Source organism: Berghia stephanieae, chromosome 2 (assembly GCF_034508935.2).
Source record: "Berghia stephanieae isolate SIO BIC M18660-M18661 chromosome 2, UCSD_Bste_1.3, whole genome shotgun sequence".
Classification (NCBI taxonomy): domain Eukaryota; kingdom Metazoa; phylum Mollusca; class Gastropoda; order Nudibranchia; family Aeolidiidae; genus Berghia; species Berghia stephanieae.
The window spans coordinates 128169996-128191587 of record NC_088361.1 but is presented as its reverse complement, the minus strand read 5'-3'; the positions used below and the strand labels follow the sequence as shown (position 1 = coordinate 128191587).

Genomic DNA, 21592 nt, shown 5'->3' with positions numbered 1-21592 from the left:
TTATCAATCATTGAAAACTATAAAATTGTTAATACGCTTCAACAGTCGTAACGTCACTTCCATCGTAATGACGCATGGTAACTTAGTAACTGGCTCTATCGGAACAATGGCGGACGCCCTTATGAAATATTTCTCCGACGAGCATAAAAGCGTAACCAGAGGGGAAAAAAACATAATAAATCTGATCATGTTTTGACTTTTACACATTCTGATCACAAGACATGTGAAAAGTTCTAGCCAGCATGAAGAATAAAAAATACTGATTTTCTTTGTTTATAACCACGATGGCCGCCGTTGCTGATAGACGTGACATCAGACTATTGAATCCAATTCTGTGCTCTTTGGCAAAAATTTAACTTTGATTGTATGGAGGAACAATGTTAACTCCAAACCCTATTTTTTAAAGAATAGATATATTTACTTAGACATATTTTTCTTATTTAGAAAAGCGTCACAGCCAAAATCGGGACATTATTTTACGGACTTATAATAAAATAATTTATGACCTTGATATTTGATTTTGAATTCATGTGGAATTTAATTGATACAATAAATGAAACTGTGTGAATAAATCTTGGCATTTTGGATTTTATTTTAAGGCTTATGGTCAAGACTTTGGCTTTAGAAATAACTCCCTTAACCCAACGCAAAAACGGATTACTACCATCTTATCTAAAATAATGAAAATATTAATAATAATATATCACACATGTATAGTGCAATTTTAAAATTATATCATGTGCTTGAAAGCGTTGTCAAAGAAAGTGATCAGAGGCAGTAGACGATCATGAGCCTGCTAGATTTGGGCGGTTACATCGTTGCACCACAACTATATTATGTCCTCATTGCTTAAGATTATTACCTGTACCTCCTTGACGTATAAAGAGTGGTTGGCAGAATTTCTCTGAGGATAGAGAAACATTTGCAGACCCTTGTCCGGTGGATTCTTATTTGGTCTCCAGCATTGCTATCTCTTCTACCCCCCATAACAGACGAGTATAATTAATAATGTCTTTGTTGTGAAAATGGATGTTGATGTTCTTCTACTTTCTGCAGTTTTGTTTTTGTTGAAATGTCTCCTCCTCATCTCCTTCCTCTTCTTCTTTCTCCTCTTCCTCCTCCTTCTCTTCCTCAACCACCTCCAACATCAACAACAATAACAACGACCACTTCCTCGTCTTCTCCTTCTCCTTTTTCTTCTTCGTTTTCTTCTTCGATATAATCCATGTGGGGGAAGATCGCTCTATATTTGGCATAAATAGAACAAATTAAATGACAGAGAAAAACATATTGTGTGTGTGTGTGTGTGTTTGTGTGTGTTTGTGTGTGTTTGTGTGTGTTTGTGTGCGTTTGTGTGCGTTTGTGTGCGTTTGTGTTTGTGTGTGTGAGTGTGTGTGTGTGTGTGTGTGTGCAAAATATGCATTGTGGAGGGTGGGTCTGTGGATCACCTGGATCAGATGCACTAAAGTGTGTGTTGTATAATGGAAAAAGATGAGCAAGTGCAACATTGTTGGGTTTAGACGTTGGTGAAATTACCATTTCTATTCTTATTCCTGACGTTGAGTTACCATCTTTAGTAAGGGTAGCGTCCATGATCTATTTGAAGGTGTTGATCTCTTCTAGTTGTCCTTCACTTATGAAGATCTGAGCGGTGCGGTGGCATTTGATAACAAGTATTTTGCTTTTTTTCGGCGCTGAACTAGAAGAGATGCTTGGTCGACAAAGGACCCCTCCCCCCCCCCCCCCCCTTCAACAAAAAAAAAACAAAAAACAAAAAAAAAACAGAACAAAAAAACAACCCGCCAACTTTGAGTCGAAATCCTCGACTTTTGTGACCAAAGACGTGCTCTGTAAATAAGAAAGTAAAGTAGACGACTAATGAAATAAACTTGCAACCTTCCAATCCGAGATAAATGACCATCGTACAAATATTTTCGTCGGTGAATTTGGACAATACTTCACGGATAAAATCAAATACATATGAAATTCCTTGTCCTGAAATCAGAACCAACCACTTAATATCAAGCAACTTACCAGAGGCCATGCTATCAAGCTCCACATCAACATCCTACAAAAAATACATAAGATCATTGAAAAATCAGTAACAAAAATATGTGATCTCGATCCAATGCCAACTTAGCTATTTAAAAAATGAACAGTAGTAGAGTTACTAAAACAAGTCGTCACAATTTTCAACGAGTCACTTACAAGTGACACGGCGCCTAAACATTTCAAAGAAATTCATTTACAGACTCCCTCGATCCTTAGCTTTTTATCGAAAATACTTTTTTAAATGTCGTCACACGTAAACTTCAAACCAATCTTAACGACACCATGGACGTTTCCTGTCAGTCAGCATACTGCAATGCGCACACCATAGAAACGGACCTTCAGAGTTTATAACGATATAGTCAGCTCATTCATTGGCAAAAACTCTTGTTCTTCGACTTGAGTCATTTCAACAGACCATAAAACAATTCTTGTACGTGACCTAGAATCGATTATGAGATTACCGGACGATTACCTTCGCTGGATTGAGGATTATAACACAGAGCGCTAAGTGAGAGCTAAAATAAAAAAGTTCTTTTTTTTTAAGTCATTCAAATTTGGAATATCTCATGGATCAATACTGGGACCAACACTATTCGCACTTTACATTTCTTATCTTGCAGATATCACCAAAACGATTGACTTGGAGTTTCACTTTTATTCCGACGACAGACAATTGTATATTATTGTCAACAGAGATCACCCCGTGTAATCGACGTCTGCAGTCGAAAACTGTCTTGTTCATGATATTCAGGACAGGTGGTCATCACACGATACATATGGACAACACGCGCATGGAATGAGTGCCCACCTGTGCCCGCAATTAGTACCTACCTGCGTGTAGTCAAATAATAGATAGTTCGTGGATAGCTCATACGGTAGAGTCACGCTCTCACCGGCCAGGCGGAGTTGTCGTACCAATAAGGTCGCAGGTTCAAACCTCATCACCGCCGCGAAAAAATTGTAATTCTCTATTGTCTTCTGGCACTTTTCTCCTCACTTCATCTCTTGTTGTTACCAACATAAGTGCCTGCTCCACTCACTTTCCCAAATAATATAAGTTTGTCGGGGGAATTTACTGCATGACCTGGAATTTACCTTTTTATGGCCGGCTAGGCAAATAAAAGTGACCCAAAGTATCAAAAGTGCGGTATGAAGGGATAATCCAACTCCCGTTAATTGAAATTATAGCAACAAAATAAATATGAAACTTGAGGTTAACTTCTATTCATTATAGTGGAGAGTAAATACTATCTCTTGATATTGCAAAAAACTCAAAGGACATAGTATTATTTATTATCACTCTAAAGGCCCTCTTCATCCTGATATAATACCCTTTTGAGACGGAGGGTCACAAATGAAAATAGTGAATGAAGTAGGCATTTGCGTTGACAATTAAAAAGAAATGAAATTACAAGGAAGAACAACGAAATTATGTGGTAAAATCAAAAAGAAGTTCAATAAAACGTTACTTCTTAGAAAGGTGCACCGGAGGACAGAAGTCAAAAGATTTCTGGCCAACGGTCAAACCATTCTTATCGAAGAAGCACAACAAAGATCAACAAAAGATTGTACTTCAAGATGGTGATAAGATATTGAATAATGTTGGTGATATCTGTAACAATTTTAACTCTTTCTTTGTAAATGTTGCAAATGACATTGGTAAAGACGTTGTTTTTTATCAAGAAACTCACCCAAGCATCAAATCCATCAAAGAAAACTTACCTGACCTTCCTAAATTTGAATTCAAAAAAAAACTGATTCACACACTGTCCAGAAAGTTATCAACAATATCAATATTAAGAAAGCAACTGGTTTTGACAATTTTCCGGCCAGACAAAGCTGGCTCCCCCGTGCTGGCTGAACCAATAATGAATCTAATTAACAAATCAATTTCTTTTGGTGTGTTTCCTGATCAATTGAAATTAGCACAAGTCACGCCTTTATATAAAAAACAAGCTCCTCTAAATGTGAAAAAACGATCGTCCTGTTAGCATTCTACCTGTTGTTTCCAAAGTATTTGAAAAAATTATATTTCAGCAATTATCAAAATATTTCGATGACATTTTTAATGACTACTTGTGTGCTTTTCGTAAAGGCCATGGTTGCCAAACAACACTTTTGCGATTAATTGAAGATTGGAAAGAGGCATTAGACAATAACAAATATGTCGCTGCAATCCTCATGGACCTTTCGAAGGCTTTTGACTGCTTGCCTCACAACATTCTTATTGCTAAACTAGCTGCCTATGGGCTAGAACAAAAAGCTCTTTATCTAATTGAAAATTACTTGAGCGGAAGAAAACAACAAATAAAACTAGAGGATGCTGTGAGCGAGTGGGCAGGCATTAAAAAAGGCGTTCCACAGGGATCAATTCTTGGACCATTACTTTTTAACATTTTTATAAATGATATATTTTACTTTATCAGAGAGGGGAAATTATATAATTATGCTGACGATAATACCCTGTCATATTCTCATTCAAATTTTGATATGCTTTTAAAAACTATTGAAAATGAAAGCGAAATTCTTATCAAGTGGTTCGAAATAAATTGCATGCAAGCAAACCAGGACAAATTCCAGGCAATTGCAGTAGGTACAAAAACACACACAAAGAAACCCGCGTTCCATATTGGAACTGCAAGTACTACATGTGAAGAAGTTGTAAAATTACTAGGGATCGACATAGACTACCAACTAAAATTTGATTTACACATTAAAACCATCTGCCGTAAAGCTTCTCAGCAATTAAATGTCTTAAAAAGGCTTGGAAAATACCTTTCAAAATTGAACAAGTTAACAATATTTCACTCTTTTGTATTGTCAAATTTCAATTTCTGTCCACTAGCTTGGCATTTCTGTTCTAAAACAAATTGTGATAAACTTGAAAAGATACAAGAAAGAGCACTGCGTTTTATTTATGAAGATGACAAAAGATCCTACGACCAATTACTTTCAAAGGCCAAAGTCCCCTCCCTACAAATAAGACAAATGAGAACAATTGCTTTGGAAACGTTTAAACTTTTATACAACATTGCTCCTCCTTGTCTATCTGATATGGTCATTTTGAAAAATAACAGATACAATTTTAGATATTCAAACCTCCTTGATATTCCAAGGGTCAGAACAACGTCTTATAGCAAAAGATCTTTCAGATATTCTGCTGCTATGCTTTGGAATGAACTTCCCGAGCACATCAGGAAAATTTCAAATTTTAATGTTTTCAAAAATCATATCCTCTCATGGAATGGCCAGCCATGCAAATGTAATATTTGTAATTAATCTAACCGTACATATATATATATGTTACTTTTCTTTGTGTGTCATGATTGGAATCTTGATGAGGGAATGTTTTAAAGGAAAATGTATTACTATGTATTTTTATGCACTATGTGTTATAACCTATGTCGGTCAAAGGTTTCTATTAGCCTGACTACATTATCTATGAAACATCTTTAAAATGCCGACAATAAATAAATATTTGAATTGAATTGAATTGAAAAAATGAGTCGAGAAGTTCCAGAAGACCATAGAGAATAAAAAACGTTTACGGTGATGGGGAGATGAACCCCAGACCCGACTGCTACGGCAAGCTCCGTCTGGCCGCGAGAGATACTCTACTATCGACGCCATCCACCACTCCAATAATTAGTGGTTTCAAACATACTACATATATCTATCTTGAGTCCCTTTTGTGATTTCTTGAGGTCATGAGACCAACACAGAACACCGCGAAAGCATGTTGGCGAGGTGGAAGGGAAGTAAATCAGTTTTTAACTAATTTTCATTTTCAATTTGATTCGGTAATAGTCTCCCATTAGGCTTTGAATAAAAACGAAAGTGTGCGAAATATGGGCCTTAATCGATACTAAAAAGAATCTATCAAATAACGGGTTTTAGTACCAAATAACTTATTTGATATTTGAAAACAAAAATATTGAGCATAAATTGCGTTATATAATTGTTTTAGTCACCCCCCTTTGATCTTTACGTTGAAAAATTGACCTACCAAAACCATTCCTTGAAATCCTCAAACATTAATTAATGGACTGTGAGGGCAGAAGGCATTGAGCCGACAGGCACTTATTTGCAGGTCTAGTAACATAGTTCCTTAAGGACTCATTGTTGTAATGGAAATCTCAAAAAATGATGCAAACAGTTGTCCATTGCAACAATGTTAAACTAGGCCCATGCCATAAGCAGGTTCGGATGTCAGACCTGTATCCGTTGCCTTTAGTCTTTAGGCGTTATGAATAAATATATGATTCCTCGTTGACTAGAACAGTTGCTCATTTGGCATAGAAGTGGCAGGTTGAACGTGTATTTTGTGTGTGTGTGGCTAATTTGCCTTTTTGAGAATAGAAAATTAATTTAATTTTAAATAATTGCAAAGTAAGATGCTATGTTATGATTATCGAGCGCAAAAAAGTATCTACTCACTGCTAATTTCAACCCTAATGAGTAATGAGTAGTATCGATCAGGATTTCCAATAGAGCCCACCAATAAACTTTACCAAACTGAAAGTAAACAAACATGAAAATAAACCTTGAAAATACAACTTTTGTAAACTTTAGCCTTATGTTAAAACGCTATTCTTTAATGTGATAAAAGGTATAACGATTATCACAGCATTAGCCACCAGAGTCTCACTTAAACTCTATTAATGGCAATGGAATGCCATATTCCTTCACATCATACCCCGTGCGTGGTTCCAGTTCCCACGATTGCTCCTCAGTGACAGTGGTCAGTGGTGTCCACCTCAGACTCAGACCTGCACTGTAAATAGGTCTAGTTTGATATTTTTTTCAAAAATAAAAATTGATAATTATTTCTTACATAGACAGGTGGGGCTTTAAAAGGCATTTCATATGGTACCTTACTTTTAGATCTAGGGTAAACGGTTCCAAGTTATGATGATTTTACTCAACTCTACTCAAAATTTACTATTGCATTGCCATTGCCAATGCAAAAGGCCACCTCGCAGTAGTACTGCAAATAGTAGATGGCGGTCGTTTTCGTTATTCGCTGTAGTACTGCAAATAGTAGATATCGGATATCGTTCGTATTCGTTATTCGCAGTAGTACTGCTCTAGTAGATATCATTAATTTCAGTTATTTGCAGTAGTGAGTAGTAGTAGCCGAGTAGCCTTCAAGTTCAAACCTAGAGTTTTATTGTATAGAGGAACGGCCGCGAAATATAAATAAACTACATTATTATTATTACTATTATTTTTTTTTTTTTAATTAACAAAAATATTATTATTTATTTATTTTTAAAAAAATACTATTATTATTATTTTGCGTTTCGTTGACTATCACGGTGTGTCTGTTGTGTAGTGATGGTGGTTGTGATTGTAATGATGGTGTTGATGATGTAGTAGTGGTAGTGATGATAACTGTAAGGATAATGATGCTGATGTGGTAGTAGTAGTAATAATACTGATGTGGTGGTGGCTGTAGTAGTCAAGGTAGTTTATTGATGGTAACTTCTATTATTTGCAGGAGCACTAAGATATGAGTCAAGCAACGGCGAGAGAGAGAGAGAGAGAGAGAGAGAGAGAGAGAGAGGAGAGAGAGAGAGAGAGAGAGATATTCCTGGAACTTTATAAAACATATTTAACTAACTGTAAATAAAACAATAAACGGGGACGGAACTATTCTCATTAAAGTAATCTGACAGATAAGCTAATAGATTTCAAGAGGTGAACGAATGATCAAGTCGGAGAGATGGAGTGGGAATGGGGAAATTTTCATGGATTGGATTGGGAAAATAAAACAAAACACGATTTTGTCAAGTTCCAGACTTGAAGGAAAAGTTGATACGCTCAAAATCTCAATTCTCATCACACAAAATTTTTCAATCATCCCTCCTTTTCTTTTCTTCTCAAACTAACACATATTCATTCAAATTCAAGCCATTCGACAACTGGCCATTTTGAACAGAAAATAGTGTTGTGTTCAGTGAGGGGACAAAGACTAATTTTCAGAGACGGGAGAGCTTTTACTACTGTGAATAGTTGTTCCACGGTGGCCCCACTATTCTCAGTACTACTGCAAATAAACACTTCGTTCTTAGCTCAAAATTTGTGACCGAGAATTCCCCCACTGGACAGCCTCAAGGTGACTACTGATTGAAACGGGACTTAAGCATAGAGAAAAGAGGGTTGGTCACTTTTGGTCAAAATTAAACATACTAAGCTGCCTTCAATCTTGATGAAATTTGACTTAGACACAGATAAATGAATTTTCTAGATGCATTTTGTAAATTTTTTTTGCTATCTCAATTTTTTGAAAAAAATTACAAAAGTTTTAAAATGACGTAATTTTTTATCAAATCATAATTTACCTACATTGTTTTCAATCACATTAAAAGAAAGCTTGATCTCTGTTCTTTAAAATGATACCAGAACCGTTCAGATACAGTAGAACTCGGAAATAGCGAGTTCGACGGGTCCACTCCTGATTACTCGCTATTTCCGAGTTCTCGCTATTCCCAAGTTGCCAGGAAAGGTCACTCGGCCGTACAAAAATATGGAAAGACAATGTGTGTGTGTGTGTGTGTGTGTGTGTGTGCGTGCAAATGACTGTGTGGATAAAGTGGGGTGAGGGCGGGGTTGAACACGGCCTTCGTTAACTACGTAATGATGGCCACAGGTTGAAGTTGATCCACCCCTTCCATTTCCATCAAGATTTCATGTATGTGTGTGTGCGAGTTTTTGTATGCACTAGGCATGTTTGATGAGGTAAGCAAGCCCATCACTCAATCACTGACCCACTGAAATGATGGTTCCACGCTCCCTCTCTCGCTGATCGTGTCGTTCGTTAACGAATGCGACTCGCTGACCGATGCTGCGAAGTAAGGCATGTTGACATGTTGGCTGCCAGTGCTTACCTCGCGCGGCACCACATTGAGTGAATAATTGACCCCCACACGCACACAAACACACACACCCAACCCCCACCCAAATTTGTTTCGCCTATTATGTACTCTAGACTAGGCTACTATGTAATATTACTCGTAACGAAAAATAAGAAAAGAAAAGAAGCTAGCTAAAAATATTTAAATCGCCCTTGTCTGGTGTTTTGCTTTACTTCGTTCGAAGTCCTAGGCTGGGGCAGGAAATGCTCGTTATTTCCGAGTTGACCTCTTTTTCATACTCGCTACTTGCATGCTAATTTTATTGACTCAAATAAGAGAAAAAAACGGGGATTTAGATTTTACTCGCTATTGCCGAGTTCTCGCTATTTCCGAGTACGTTACTTTCATGTTCTACTGTACTGTGAAAAAATAATGCAACAGTGATTATGTGAAATTGTCTTTTTCAAATTTAAACCCATACCAGCGCTTCACTTTTCCAATGGCTAATCGGCACTTGTCTACAGGCTGGAATCAGACTGTGAATGCAAATCAGGGATTTTTTGCGGCTGCAAGCGATGCAAAAATCCGCCATGCCAGTTCAATAATTTTGTCGATTTAGATTTGCAATCGATATAATGTGAGCTTTTATAAAGTGCAATATCCACTATATATACTAGCTATATAATATATACAGCCTTCAGCTTTTCTGCAGCGTTAGATATCCCAAATTTTATCTCTATCACGCAAAAGCAGCTAAGTTAACAAATAAAAGTACCTGAAATATTATTATTTTTAAACTCTCTTTATGACCACTAGAAAGCAGCAGAACAATTTCGGGGATTTTTGGTTATTTTTCCTCCAGACTCCAGATTTTTCGCCAAATGATAAAATCTCAGAGCAAGGGAAGCTATCCATATTTAGGCTCTTTTTGTTTTAGACCTTTGCATTGAATTAATTCTTTTTTACATTAATTCTATCTTATTTTTTAAAGATATAATTTGAAACATTTAAAGCATCTCTTGTGGATATTATCTTTATTAATACTTAACTTCCTCTTAACTGTCAAAAATATTGCATATTGAAATAGTGGAGTATAAATACGACTCCTGATTATTTCAATTTTGAACCTATTGAATTTGTATTCTTATGTATCATATGTCTATGTATATTTGATATCATAAGTATAATGTATATTAGTTTAATAAATATCTATGGGTTCCTATGGAACATCATTTGAAATATGATCATGGGTCTTCCCTGAGTGTCGGCCATAGAAATTCTTCTACTGGGCCTGGGCCTTGTGCTTGTTGCCCAGTCCTCTGCCTGTGGGCCTTTTGTCTTCACAACCATCCACCACCTTTGGTCACATTGCTCTTTGATGATACCGAACATCCATCTTCTTTCCTCAAGTGCCGTAGAATAGACCACAAGGCACTGTATGACCTTCAACATCACCGTATAATAGCACTTTACTTTACACCAAATGTACACTTTTGCTTTAGACTTTAGACATAAGATGTGAATGATGAAGACGAAGTTCTAAAGGAATGAAATACCTGTGTTATAGACTCAAATTAAATTTTCATAGATTATGATTATTAGAGCTTGAAGTGATTTTATTTAAATAAATAAATGAAATTTAATTAAATCTCTCTCTCTCTCTCTCTCTATTTCTCTCTCTCTCTCTCTCTCTCTCTCTCTCTCTCTCTCTCTCTCTCTCTCTCTCTCTCTCTCTCTCTCTCTCTCTCTCTCCCTCTCTCTCTCACTCTCACTCTCTGTTTCATTGTATATATATATATATATATATATATATATATATATATATATATATATATATATATATATATATATATATATATATATATATATATATATATATATATATGTAATATAATAGTTCTTCAGAGTATTATGGCACATGGAGCCAAACTCTGACCCAGTTTCTATAGTCACGAAAAGGATGTCAAGTTTAAGTGTGTGCCTTGCTAGCTAGACTAACCCTTGTAACCAAATGATTGCAAAGTCATTTTCTTAAAGAGTTCATTTTACATTTTGTTGCATGCATTAAATGCAATGTGTTAAGTATTCATAATTCTGCCTTTTCACTTTTCCCCATTTATTTTTTCTCAGTTTCAGTAATGTTTCAAAGAAGCATTACAAGACTGCTGCATCAAGCCTCACCAGAGGCAAAACAACCTCTATATGTTTGTTATATGTTGCACAGAAATACAAACAAAGGGACTAATTGGGACCAAAACATTGTTTGTAAAAGACTAAAACATGCCCAGTTGCCAGCAGGTTTTAAAATCGCACCAAAAGACAAAGACAATCGTGACAATACCAGACCCCAGTCTTTGATTGCTCAAAGGATATTTCAGTCACAAAAAAGGACAGAAAGTGAGCAATTTGAGCAGGAAAGAAAGGCAAGAATAAAATCTGTAAAAGAATTACGCTCAGAACTGGAAAGTTTCTCTAAAGAAATTAACTCTGAAGTTAACAATGTTTTTAATGATTCATCTGAAATAGTAAATTTTGATGAGAACATTATACCTTCTCTATCCAAGGAAACTATAGATGGAGAAGGCTTTATTGAAAATATCATACTTAAAAACGAGTTGCATTCACAACCAAAACCATCTCCCCTACTTGGTACAGAGGATCGAACACATCCTGTAAGTAATATTCCTTGTGTTGGATGTGGGGCATTACTTCACTGTCAGCATCGAACCATTCCTGGGTTTTTGCCAAGTGAGAGGTTCAAACTGCTTTCTGAATCAGAACTAAGATCATCAGTATGTCAGCGATGTCACTACATCCAACACTGTGATGCATTTGTGGAGGTTACTTCTGATGCCCAGGATTATGCACAGATTATTTCAGAAATCAAGCAGACAAGATCAGTTGTTGTCATGGTGGTAGATGTCATGGATATTCCAGGAAGCATTGTACCTAATTTGGCATCCTACATTGGACACAAACATCCTCTTGTGATTGTTGGTAACAAGGTAGGTGCAATGAATCTGTTTTGATTTCTACCCTTATTGACTACTGGGAGCAAATAATTACGTTTCCATCTGACCCTTATAGTAAAGGGAAAAAAAATTAATTCTAAAGATTATTTTTATTGACTGAAAAGAGTAAACAAGAATTGTCAATCAGGACACCAGGGTACTATTGTGGTAAATAAACTCATCTTACCACTATAATTTTTTACTAGCCCATTTTCTTCCTTTTTACTGGCGCTGATATGACCTTAATGTGTTGCAAGTGCTGTAAAACCCTTAAAAACAAACAATATAAGTCTGATGACATGTAGTGTGTAATCTAATACACCTTGAGTAAGAAGTTTACAGATGTCGACATGAAAGAGTTAGGATGGTTACAATAATTCTTACAAGCTAGAAGCTACAACTTTGTTCTCATTACACTCCCAATGGTCTTTATGTATCAATTTCAGGTAGACTTGATAGCACCTGATAGCAAGCAGTATTTGGTTTCTTTGAGAGAGGCAATAATGCAGGCATGTCGTGACTCGGGTCTGAAGAATATTAGGAAAGTCATGCTGATCAGCGCCAAGACCGGCTTTGGAATTGAGAGGCTGATTAGTTTTCTCTTTACATTTTACAAAATGAAAGGTAAAGACCCTCAAAGATTTTATATATATGTCAAGCATAATTTCAATAATAGAGATAAGTAATTTAAAAAAACAAAAATTTATCAAAATATCACAGTTGACAGATGTCCTCTAATTATCAGATTTCTGCTATTTTGATTTTCCAAGCTATTCTGATGAATTGGCTCTTCATCATTTGAATGTTGATGGTGATTCCTGCCATCATGCACATATTATCTCTAAAAGAACAATGTGCACCCTCCTATGGTTTAGACTGTTTTCTGATATTTTATTGACTGCTAACCAAAGAGACAATGTGAAATATGTTCCATTTTGAATAGAGGCAGTTATATCATACCTTTTAATACCTACTTTATCCCGATTATCAGGAAGTTTTCCTCCTTTTATAAAATTCCCCACTGGCAGCTATGATTGTAAATTTAAAAGTTGACTTCATCTTTTTAAAATCTTTCTGCTTAAGTCTGTAATGAGGTCTTTAAAACTTCATTGAGTCATAAGAGGAAATTAAATCCTTGTGCTTCAACAGGGCTTTAGACCCATTATCTTTCGACCTAAAGCCAAGAGAACTAGTCTGGTGGAATAATCGTCTTGCGAGAGATTATATGTGTATCTTAAAAATCATCTCTCCGTTAAAGATGATGTCATTGTTAGATTCTTATTCTATTACTGAGTTGGAAACCATCCTTTGGTCCCTTTTGGTAGAGATTTTTTAGCAGTGTCAGTGTAGACCTCAGGGTGGTTTCAGACTAGCTACAAAAGTATATTTATTGCTCTGTGATCTACTTATGATCCCTGTTGAACTGGTCTCCTGTGATTTATGTGTCTCTTTGTTACTTGATGGCTAGAACTAAATCTTTTACCATTCCATTGTATCATCTTTTTTAGAGGCACTAAAATGACCTTAATTAAAGAGTTGCAAGTGCCATAAAACCTTTCAGAACAAATGGAAAAACAACTAAACAAACTAATTTATGACTCTTCTGTGGTCATAGAGCTAGTTTTAACATTTTCATCAATTATGACATAGTACCCTTGGCTCAATTGGAGGGAGGGAATATGAAAAGAGATTTGCCAGTCTTGAGGGTATGTGTTGATCAGGCTATCATTGGTCTGTGTTCATATATCATTGTCTGCTATGCATGCGCTTTCCACTGTATGGATATTTAAAAAAAAAAAAAAATTTTGATTATGTTGCCAAGTATTCCAAAAGTTCACTAATTTTGTTTCAAAACAACAGAATTGAGTTTCAGTAAGTAATAGTGTTGTTTTCCTCCATAGCGGATGTGTTCATTGTGGGCACAGCAAATGCAGGCAAGTCATCACTATTCAACACCCTGTTGGCATCAGACTACTGCAGGCACAGAGCAAGAGATTTAATTCAGAGAGCGACAGTCTCTGTGTGGCCTGGTAAGAAGTCACCTTTGAGTTGTGGTTTTTAAGCTTATTTTGTTACAAGTGTTAAGCTACATCCTTTTTTATAATACATTTTATTTTTGTTAACATTCGATTTATTGTTTTTATTTTACCAAATTATTTACTCCAAATTTGTTTGGAACAAGAACATTATGGTGACATGGTGTTTGCTCCATTTTGTAAAACCAAGGCAGCAAAGTCTTAATATCTTGCTAGGAATGCTTTAATTCTTCAAATTTCTTTAAATTTTCCAAAGGAACAACACTGAATCTGCTGAAGTTCCCTATCATGAACCCAACACCTCGCACGCTGGCACTGAGACACACCAGGTTGAAACAAGAGGTAGCAATCAAGAAAGAAGAACAAAAATTGGAAAGACAAAAGGAGAAGAAGAAACAAAAGGCTTGGGAATTGACGGGTAATTGATCCTCAGCTTTTAAAAAATAACATGGTTTTGAATTTAGTCTTGTATTCAGACTATCCCATTTATTTCTTGTTTGATACATTTTAAAACTTAAGGCACATGATTTGTTATTTAAAGAGATTTGTCGTAACTAATGATTTTATAAAGCAAACTAAAATGTTTAAATTCCATTCTCTTTTCTTTAAAAAAAAAAGATTTGTAAAGAAATATGATGGATCAAGTCAAATATGATGATAGTAGTAATTAGTAATGCTTCTAATGCCTCAGGTTGATACAAGAGGAGAAATAGGAGGAAATGGTGAACAAGATCTTCAGTTTACACTCAATGCTTCTTCTTCTCCTCTTCCTTCCCCTCCACCACCTCCTCTTATTCCTCCTCTTTTATCGACCCCAGGCATACGAAGCATTACTGCTATCATATTATATATATATATATATATTATATATATATATATATATATATATATATATAATATATATATATATATATATATATATATATATATATTGAATCGTGTTTGATACAAATATGGTACGAAAAGTGCTCGACATGTAGTAATGGAGCGAATTATTATTTAAAATATTTACCACAATGTTTGGGGCAGTCTACATCAATGTTTCAGGCTTAATTTGCCATCTTCAAGTCCTGAAGATGGCAAATTAAGCCTGAAACATTGATGTAGACTGCCCCAAACATTGTGGTAAATATTTTAAATAATATATATATATATATACACGATATTATTTGATTTGATCCTATCTAATTTCTTTCAATTTTAGATATTTATAATGATTAAGGTGAGCATAAGCTTTGCTAGAATCTCCAACAGAAAATATAGGTACTTTTCCCTTCTTTCCATCACCCAGAGAATGTCAACACAACTGACACATGGACCCAGAGACAGTTGGATAGAGATAATTCAGATTCACCATGGGGACAAGAAGTCTTTGCCTACAAGGGGGGTCAGGACGGGACCATCACCTCCCCTTTTGAATTGAAACCAGAGCTGTTCGACCCTTCCCAATATGAACACTGTTACTGGATGTATGATACCCCAGGTGTTATAAACCCAGAACAGGTCAGTCCAAATCTGCCAATAAAACTGATTTAAAATAAATAAAATTCCCTTAATTATGTATAACAGGCTTGGTTAGAAAACAGGGATGTGATTATGATAGGATTTTTTTAAATCCCTGATTTTTTTTCTTTCTCATTATTCTAATTAAATACAGAAGTTGCTATTGTGAACTCTGATAGTTTTTAATTTCTTATCATCTATGCTTCTGATTACTTTCATGTCAAACAGTTATTTCTGTATTTGTTATTTTTATCATTTTCCCTCACTTCTTCCCCCCAACCCCCATATCTCTCTCTCTCAGTCTCTCTCTCTTCTCTCTCTCTCTCTCTCTCTCTCTCTCTCTCTCTCTCTCTCTCTCTCTCTCTCTCTATCTCTCTCTCTCTCTCTCTTTTTTTTTTTTTTTTTTTTAATTACATTTTTGGCAATAATGTAATGATCATATATGGTGGTTTGGGGAGAACCAAGTATCTTCAAAGCAGACTAATGTTTTAGAGGAATTTTTTCTTTATTTAAAATAATATCGGGAGGGGGGGGGGGGGGGGGGGTGGTGAGCTGATTTTATGTCAGGCTACTACACGGTGGTGGACTGATACGAGTAGATGGTTCTTTTAAAGGACAAAGATGTTTATTCCATATTTACAGACATTCAATTTATTAGAACCTGACGAGTGTCCTGTCCTCCAGCCTGTGGATCCTATGACCCCTCGTTGTGTAGTTCTGAAACCTGGTACTGCCCTCTTCATTTCCGGTTTGGCAAGACTTGACTATGTACAGGTATACTCAGCCCCCTTTTATGTATGAATCCTTTCATTTTCCATTTGTTGTCACGTTCTGTGCCATAAATACAGAATAGAAATCTTCATGGATCAGCTCCTTATTAGGGTTTTAGCTGGTGTTCAAAAATCGCAAGTCATGAGTCAATTCACGTTTGGTCCAAGACATGTGAAAACTCATAATCAATATCTTATAAGATTCAAGTTTGTATACCTTAAATGATCTGGAAATTGAAAATGGAGGAATTGAAATAAAAAAAATAAATAAATTGAGCTTTTTATATAGCGCAATATCCACTAAATGTGCTCAAATCGCTTTACAGATGTGGAGGAATGTGTTTTAATTAATAAAACAATCTGGTCAAAATAATCTCAACTTACATTTTGTTATTTCTACAAATAGATAAGAATAGTTTATGAATTTTTCTCCCACTTGACCTCCACATAAAGTGGTCCTTTAGAGCCGTAGGGCTCATGAAGCTGGAGATTTTGTAGCACTTTCAACTCTTTGGACAGGACTAAAGTCTATCACAAGGTCCTTTCCACCAGACTCAGCTATCCAATCACTTTTGGATGGACAGGGTGATCAGAAATCATTTTAACTGCACTGGTGATTGAAACCGGTCTATTTGAGAGTGAGAGAGAGAGAGAGAGAGAGAGAGAGAGAGAGAGAGAGAGAGAGAGAGAGAGAGAGAGAGAGAGAGAGAGAGAGAGAGAGAGAGACTTAACCTTACTCGTTTAACATAAGTCACCATTCTTCATTTTCCTCCCATTCCCCTTTTGTTGTTAACAGGGCAATGAGGCCATGATGACAGTGGTACACTCATCATCCAATATTCCAATCAGAATGGTATCCATTGAGGAAGCCAATGACTTCTACCTTCAGCATGCTGGGACACAAGAACTTGGGGTGAGTGTCTTTTTGCCTTCATCAAGAATCGAGTTTGTTTTTTTCATTTCATGAATCCTCATCAAGCCATGGGTTCCATAAGACATCTCCTAAAGACTTCCATGGCTGCATGGACACCAATGTTGTTCCAGGTTAGGCCAGAGCAGTTGTCTTCATTCTGGCATTGTTTAGGACCACTAGCTGGGTGGGGTTCCTACCTCCCATAGTGTGCAGGGAGGTACATCCTGTGTCTTCTATCCCCTTATATCTATTTTCCAACATGCTTTCTGTCTTTGTCTTGGAATAAGATTACTTGGTTTTGTCCTGGCCCTGGCTGGGAGGGAAACAGTCAAATGCATAGTTAATGTTTTGGGAGATGATATTTTTTTCCTTGTAAATCATCTCTCTGCTATGTATTATTGTATTTGTTATTTTGAATGTATAATGTAAGCATTTGAGTGTATTCCTCTTTGTTGGATCTTGTGCTTGTGTCCGGATGAGACTTTTAGGCGATCTCAAACTAAGTATATTGATGGTATGCTCTTGGAATCTACATCTGATCCCTATTTGTTCCCAGTTCCCCTTTGTCTTACTTTCTCTTGGGTGCTTTAATTGTAATTCTATAACTTTTTACCATCCCATTATCTCCCTTTTTACTGGCGCTGATATAACCTCAACGTGTTGCAAACGCCGTAAAACCCTTAAAAACATAAAACATAGGACCACAAGTAAAAGTTTCCCTCTTTCTTATTTGGACAGAAGCACTTGGAGCAGGTTCTGTGACATGAGGGGCAATTGAAATGGAATTTAATGGAAGGGAGGAACGGTCTGTGTGCCATGTCATTGATGATCAAATCAATTTAGAATTCAGTATTATTTAAGATTGAAGTATTCTAAAATAAAAAGAATTAAAAGTCGAAATAACAATTCCCACAAAGTTGCCAATTTTCCATTTCATTTCAATCAATAATTTGATAACAATAATATGATAGAGAATATAGTCTATGCACAACGTTAACAAGATCACAATGCATTTCTATACTATCATTTTGTCTAGATTCCAATTGGAGACAGTGAGAGACTGAATCGATTGCCATCTCTAGTTGGGAAAGAAATAATGCTGGAAGGGGAGGATGACAAGATGGCTGCTGCTGATGTCCAACTCTCATCTATAGGTAATCATCATGCTTGTGCAAATGTTTTTCCTGGTTTCTGCAGCATTAGATGTGCGTAGGGCTGCTAAATGATCACGGAACCACGAAAATTTGTGGTTGGAAGTGGCACCATGGATACATTTTGATGATGGGTGGGGCCTTTGAAATGGACTGTTTAATGTATTTCTTCTGCACAGTAAACCCTCTATCTACTCTGCACTTTCTGGTTTAAGGTGTGCATTGTACAATTATCATTACTTAAGAGCTTATATTGAAATAGTAATAAAGTTTATCAAATAGAACCATTTTTGTATACCTAACCTCAAAATTCACTTTTCCTAATGATTTCTGAAATTATGTCAGCGTCCAAGAGCTGCTTCGTCTGATTAAGTATATTTTTAAAAACCTACCTGGCAGCCCTGGTGCAGCAACTCTTGATTAATATCTTTTCAATAAGATGTCAGAATATATCAGTAGGTAGCAATTTGATATCAGTTTGATTTGATTGGTGGGCTTCTTGCTTGGGTCTAAAGTTATTAACTGTAAATTATACACAGTGTATGGATTGCTAATTGTAATAGAATGAAAAATTGGTCTCGATTCATTTAGTAATGAATTGAAATAATTATCATGCATGAAATCTGAAAAATGACTTGCAAGCGAATGTTCTGGGTCAACCACATAATATTATGGTAAGGTGACCAATTTCTCTCTTTGTCTCCTTTCCTTTTACCAGATTTAAAAGAGACCTTTCTCCTCAATCTACTCTCTTATTGCTGGGTGATAAGATCAGCAGTTGTGAAAAACACAGAATCAAGTTCAAACCTCCACATTTTGTAGCGAGTGTATTAACATGCCACCACTTCTGCCTGTATAGCAATACCAAAAAAAAAAAAAGTTGCCCACTCGTCTTAAAACCGCCATGCAATCCTTCCATTCATAGAACATGATGTATTCCATGGTTAAATTGCCTTTTTTAAAAACATGTTTAGACTTAGACCATGAGAGACCACTCTCACACTATAAATATTGTATTGTATTTTTACTCTTCTTTTCCAGGTTGGGTATCTTTAGCCCCAAGATCAGGATGTACCATAAAAGTTATAGCTTACACCCCTTCAAGGAAAGGGATCCACATGAGACTTCCATCAATATTGCCTCGGTTTCTCCAATACAAAGGGAAGAGAATACAAAGAACACCGTTTTTCTGGCCTAGACGGTTTGGTTTGCCTATGGCAGGGAAACCATTAATAGTCGATGAGGACAAGATGTGAAATGTGCTGACAAGTTACTCCCCCCATTGAGGGGTTCACCACAGATTTATCGGTGTTGATGGTTTTCCTTGGATCCACCGAAATCCACGATTTTGGAGTCAAAGGAGGAATTTCCTCCTTTTAAAAAATTACATTTCCCCCCAATCAAATGTACTGGCTGTGAGAGACTTGTTGTGTGGTGGAACAAAGGTGCAGTTCCATTCTCCCATAGTCAGCTAGAATATCAATGATATGTTATCAGCTCAATTGCTCTAAATGTGGGGGTTAGTGGAGTAAAAATAGGACTGGCAATTGTTCAAAATTGTCCTCCTTTTTCTTTTTTTGTCACCATCAGCACTGATTTATAGACAGAAGAAGAGTTGAGTTTATAAAATGAAGAGGATAGACAGAAGAAGAGTTGAGTTTATAAAATGAAGAGGATAGACAGCAATCAGCTTGCAGAATATGGTGCCAGCTATCTGGCTAAGTTTGATTGTCAAATTTCTATCTTGTACTCAGTCTTGATAATGATGATGGTGATAACAATATTATATGATCCTTTGTTTGTGCTTGGATGGGACATTAAGGTAATATAAAAATTTGCACATAGATAGATTGCTCGTGGAATCCTCTGTTCCCTATTTGACACAGTCCCCTTTGCCTTCATTTTTCTTCAGTGCATTTAACTTCATATCTGCAATTTTTCCTGTCTATTATCTTCCTTTTTACTAGCACTGAAATGACGTAATAGTATCACAAGCACCGTAAATTCCCTATAACTTAAAAACATACAATTTCGTTGTTTTACTGTCAATAATGAATGCTAGAGAACAATAAATAAGGACATGTGTGTCGATAATTACTTCAACCAGGTGCTAGAAGTGCATATTATCTAATTAATAGTAGTAGTAGTAGTAAGCTTCGCAGTTCGAATGACGCTTGCTGAGAATTGTGTGATTCAGTCATAGTCGATAAGTATAGCTGCTCTCTCCATCCATGTTGTTAATTGTTTCCATTGGTCACGATCCTGGGCCAGAGTTTTGAGGCTGTCAAGATCTTGTTGTGACATAAGTACGGAGGGCACTGCAGCATTTCTTAGTTCTTCAGGGATTAATTCAGCTTCATCTGAATCCAGAGATTTCTGATATGTAGAGAGGTCCTGGTTCAGGGTAGTTACTATTGATGTTGGTGGTCTCCCTACATATTTGTTGCCATGAAGGAAATATTCTGTCATTGCAGTTTGGGCTGGGATGTTATCTTCTCGACGTAAGATGTGACCAAATAGCCTGTCGCTGTTCTTTTATTATTGTACTCAGGCGTTGGACCCTGGTTTTTTCATAGAGAACAGTATTTGTAATTGTCTCTGGCCAATAGATTCCGATTACGCGACGTAATTGTTTGCGGTGGTATGAGTCGAGACTTTCTGTTCTTTTTTGTGAGGCCCCAGGTTCCACAATTATATGTCAATATCGGAATAATCAGTGCCTCGTAAATCTGTATTCGTTTATTCTCACTGATTATGTTATTTCTATTCCATAAATTTTGGAGTTGGTTGAATGCATTGGTGGCCAGCTTCTTTCGTTTTCTGATGTCTTCATTTTCGTTGATCAAATTGCCTAGTTTACGTACACTTTTCCATTCATTAAAATTTTTCTTGATTTTTGTATATTCTGTTTTGGATTGATTCACTTTCAGATTCCATGCTTCTAGGGTAGTTGATATCATTGTCTCATTATTCTGTAAAAACAATGCTCCAATCGCGATATTCATGCAAAACAACAAAACAACACTCCCTTATACTGAGCAATTGCCAGAAGACACTCTTTTGAAACAGAGCAAATTCCGTTATATGATTGGCATTCTGTGAATCCAGATATTTGTGGAGTCATGTGAAAAGACAGTTGAAAAAATATGAATAACTACAATAGCTGATTATCTGTTTGAAACTTTTAGCAAACATTTGTGAAAAAATACCAGAAGAACAAATAGAATATCTAACCAAATCGATGTGTAGAAGGCTCCATTCTCTGCCTGGGTTCTTACACATAGTATTGAAAGCCTTAC

At 36.2% G+C, this 21592-nt stretch overlaps 1 protein-coding gene across 3 annotated transcripts; it reads left to right on the top strand.

Moving 5' to 3' along the window:
- The first annotated feature begins 6561 nt into the window (after nucleotides 1–6561).
- Nucleotides 6562–21192, top strand: LOC144966580 (nitric oxide-associated protein 1-like). 3 transcript variants are annotated; one of them, XM_078903262.1, is made up of 10 exons: nucleotides 6562–6793; nucleotides 11040–11918; nucleotides 12371–12544; nucleotides 13822–13950; nucleotides 14213–14374; nucleotides 15248–15459; nucleotides 16102–16233; nucleotides 17026–17142; nucleotides 18179–18296; nucleotides 19335–21192. In XM_078903262.1, the coding sequence occupies exons 2-10, from the start codon at nucleotides 11048–11050 to the stop codon at nucleotides 19547–19549; spliced, it is 2130 nt and encodes a 709-aa protein (XP_078759388.1). In that variant the 5' UTR covers nucleotides 6562–6793; nucleotides 11040–11047; the 3' UTR covers nucleotides 19550–21192. The 3 variants fall into 3 exon arrangements, with proteins under 3 accessions (XP_078759388.1, XP_078759387.1, XP_078759389.1); XM_078903261.1 differs by having other exon boundaries at nucleotides 6562–6836; XM_078903263.1 differs by having other exon boundaries at nucleotides 6579–6661; nucleotides 19335–19682.
- The last annotated feature ends 400 nt before the right edge of the window (nucleotides 21193–21592 follow it).

Excerpts from the sequence above, each read along its gene's own strand:
- LOC144966580 (XM_078903262.1), top strand. The coding sequence starts at position 11,048 with ATGTTTCAAAGAAGCATTACAAGACTGCTGCATCAAGCCTCACCAGAG. Across the intron at positions 11,919-12,370 it reads GATTGTTGGTAACAAGGTAG|ACTTGATAGCACCTGATAGC; the intron begins GTGCAATGAATC and ends AATTTCAGGTAG. Across the intron at positions 14,375-15,247 it reads AAAGGCTTGGGAATTGACGG|AGAATGTCAACACAACTGAC; the intron begins GTAATTGATCCT and ends TCCATCACCCAG.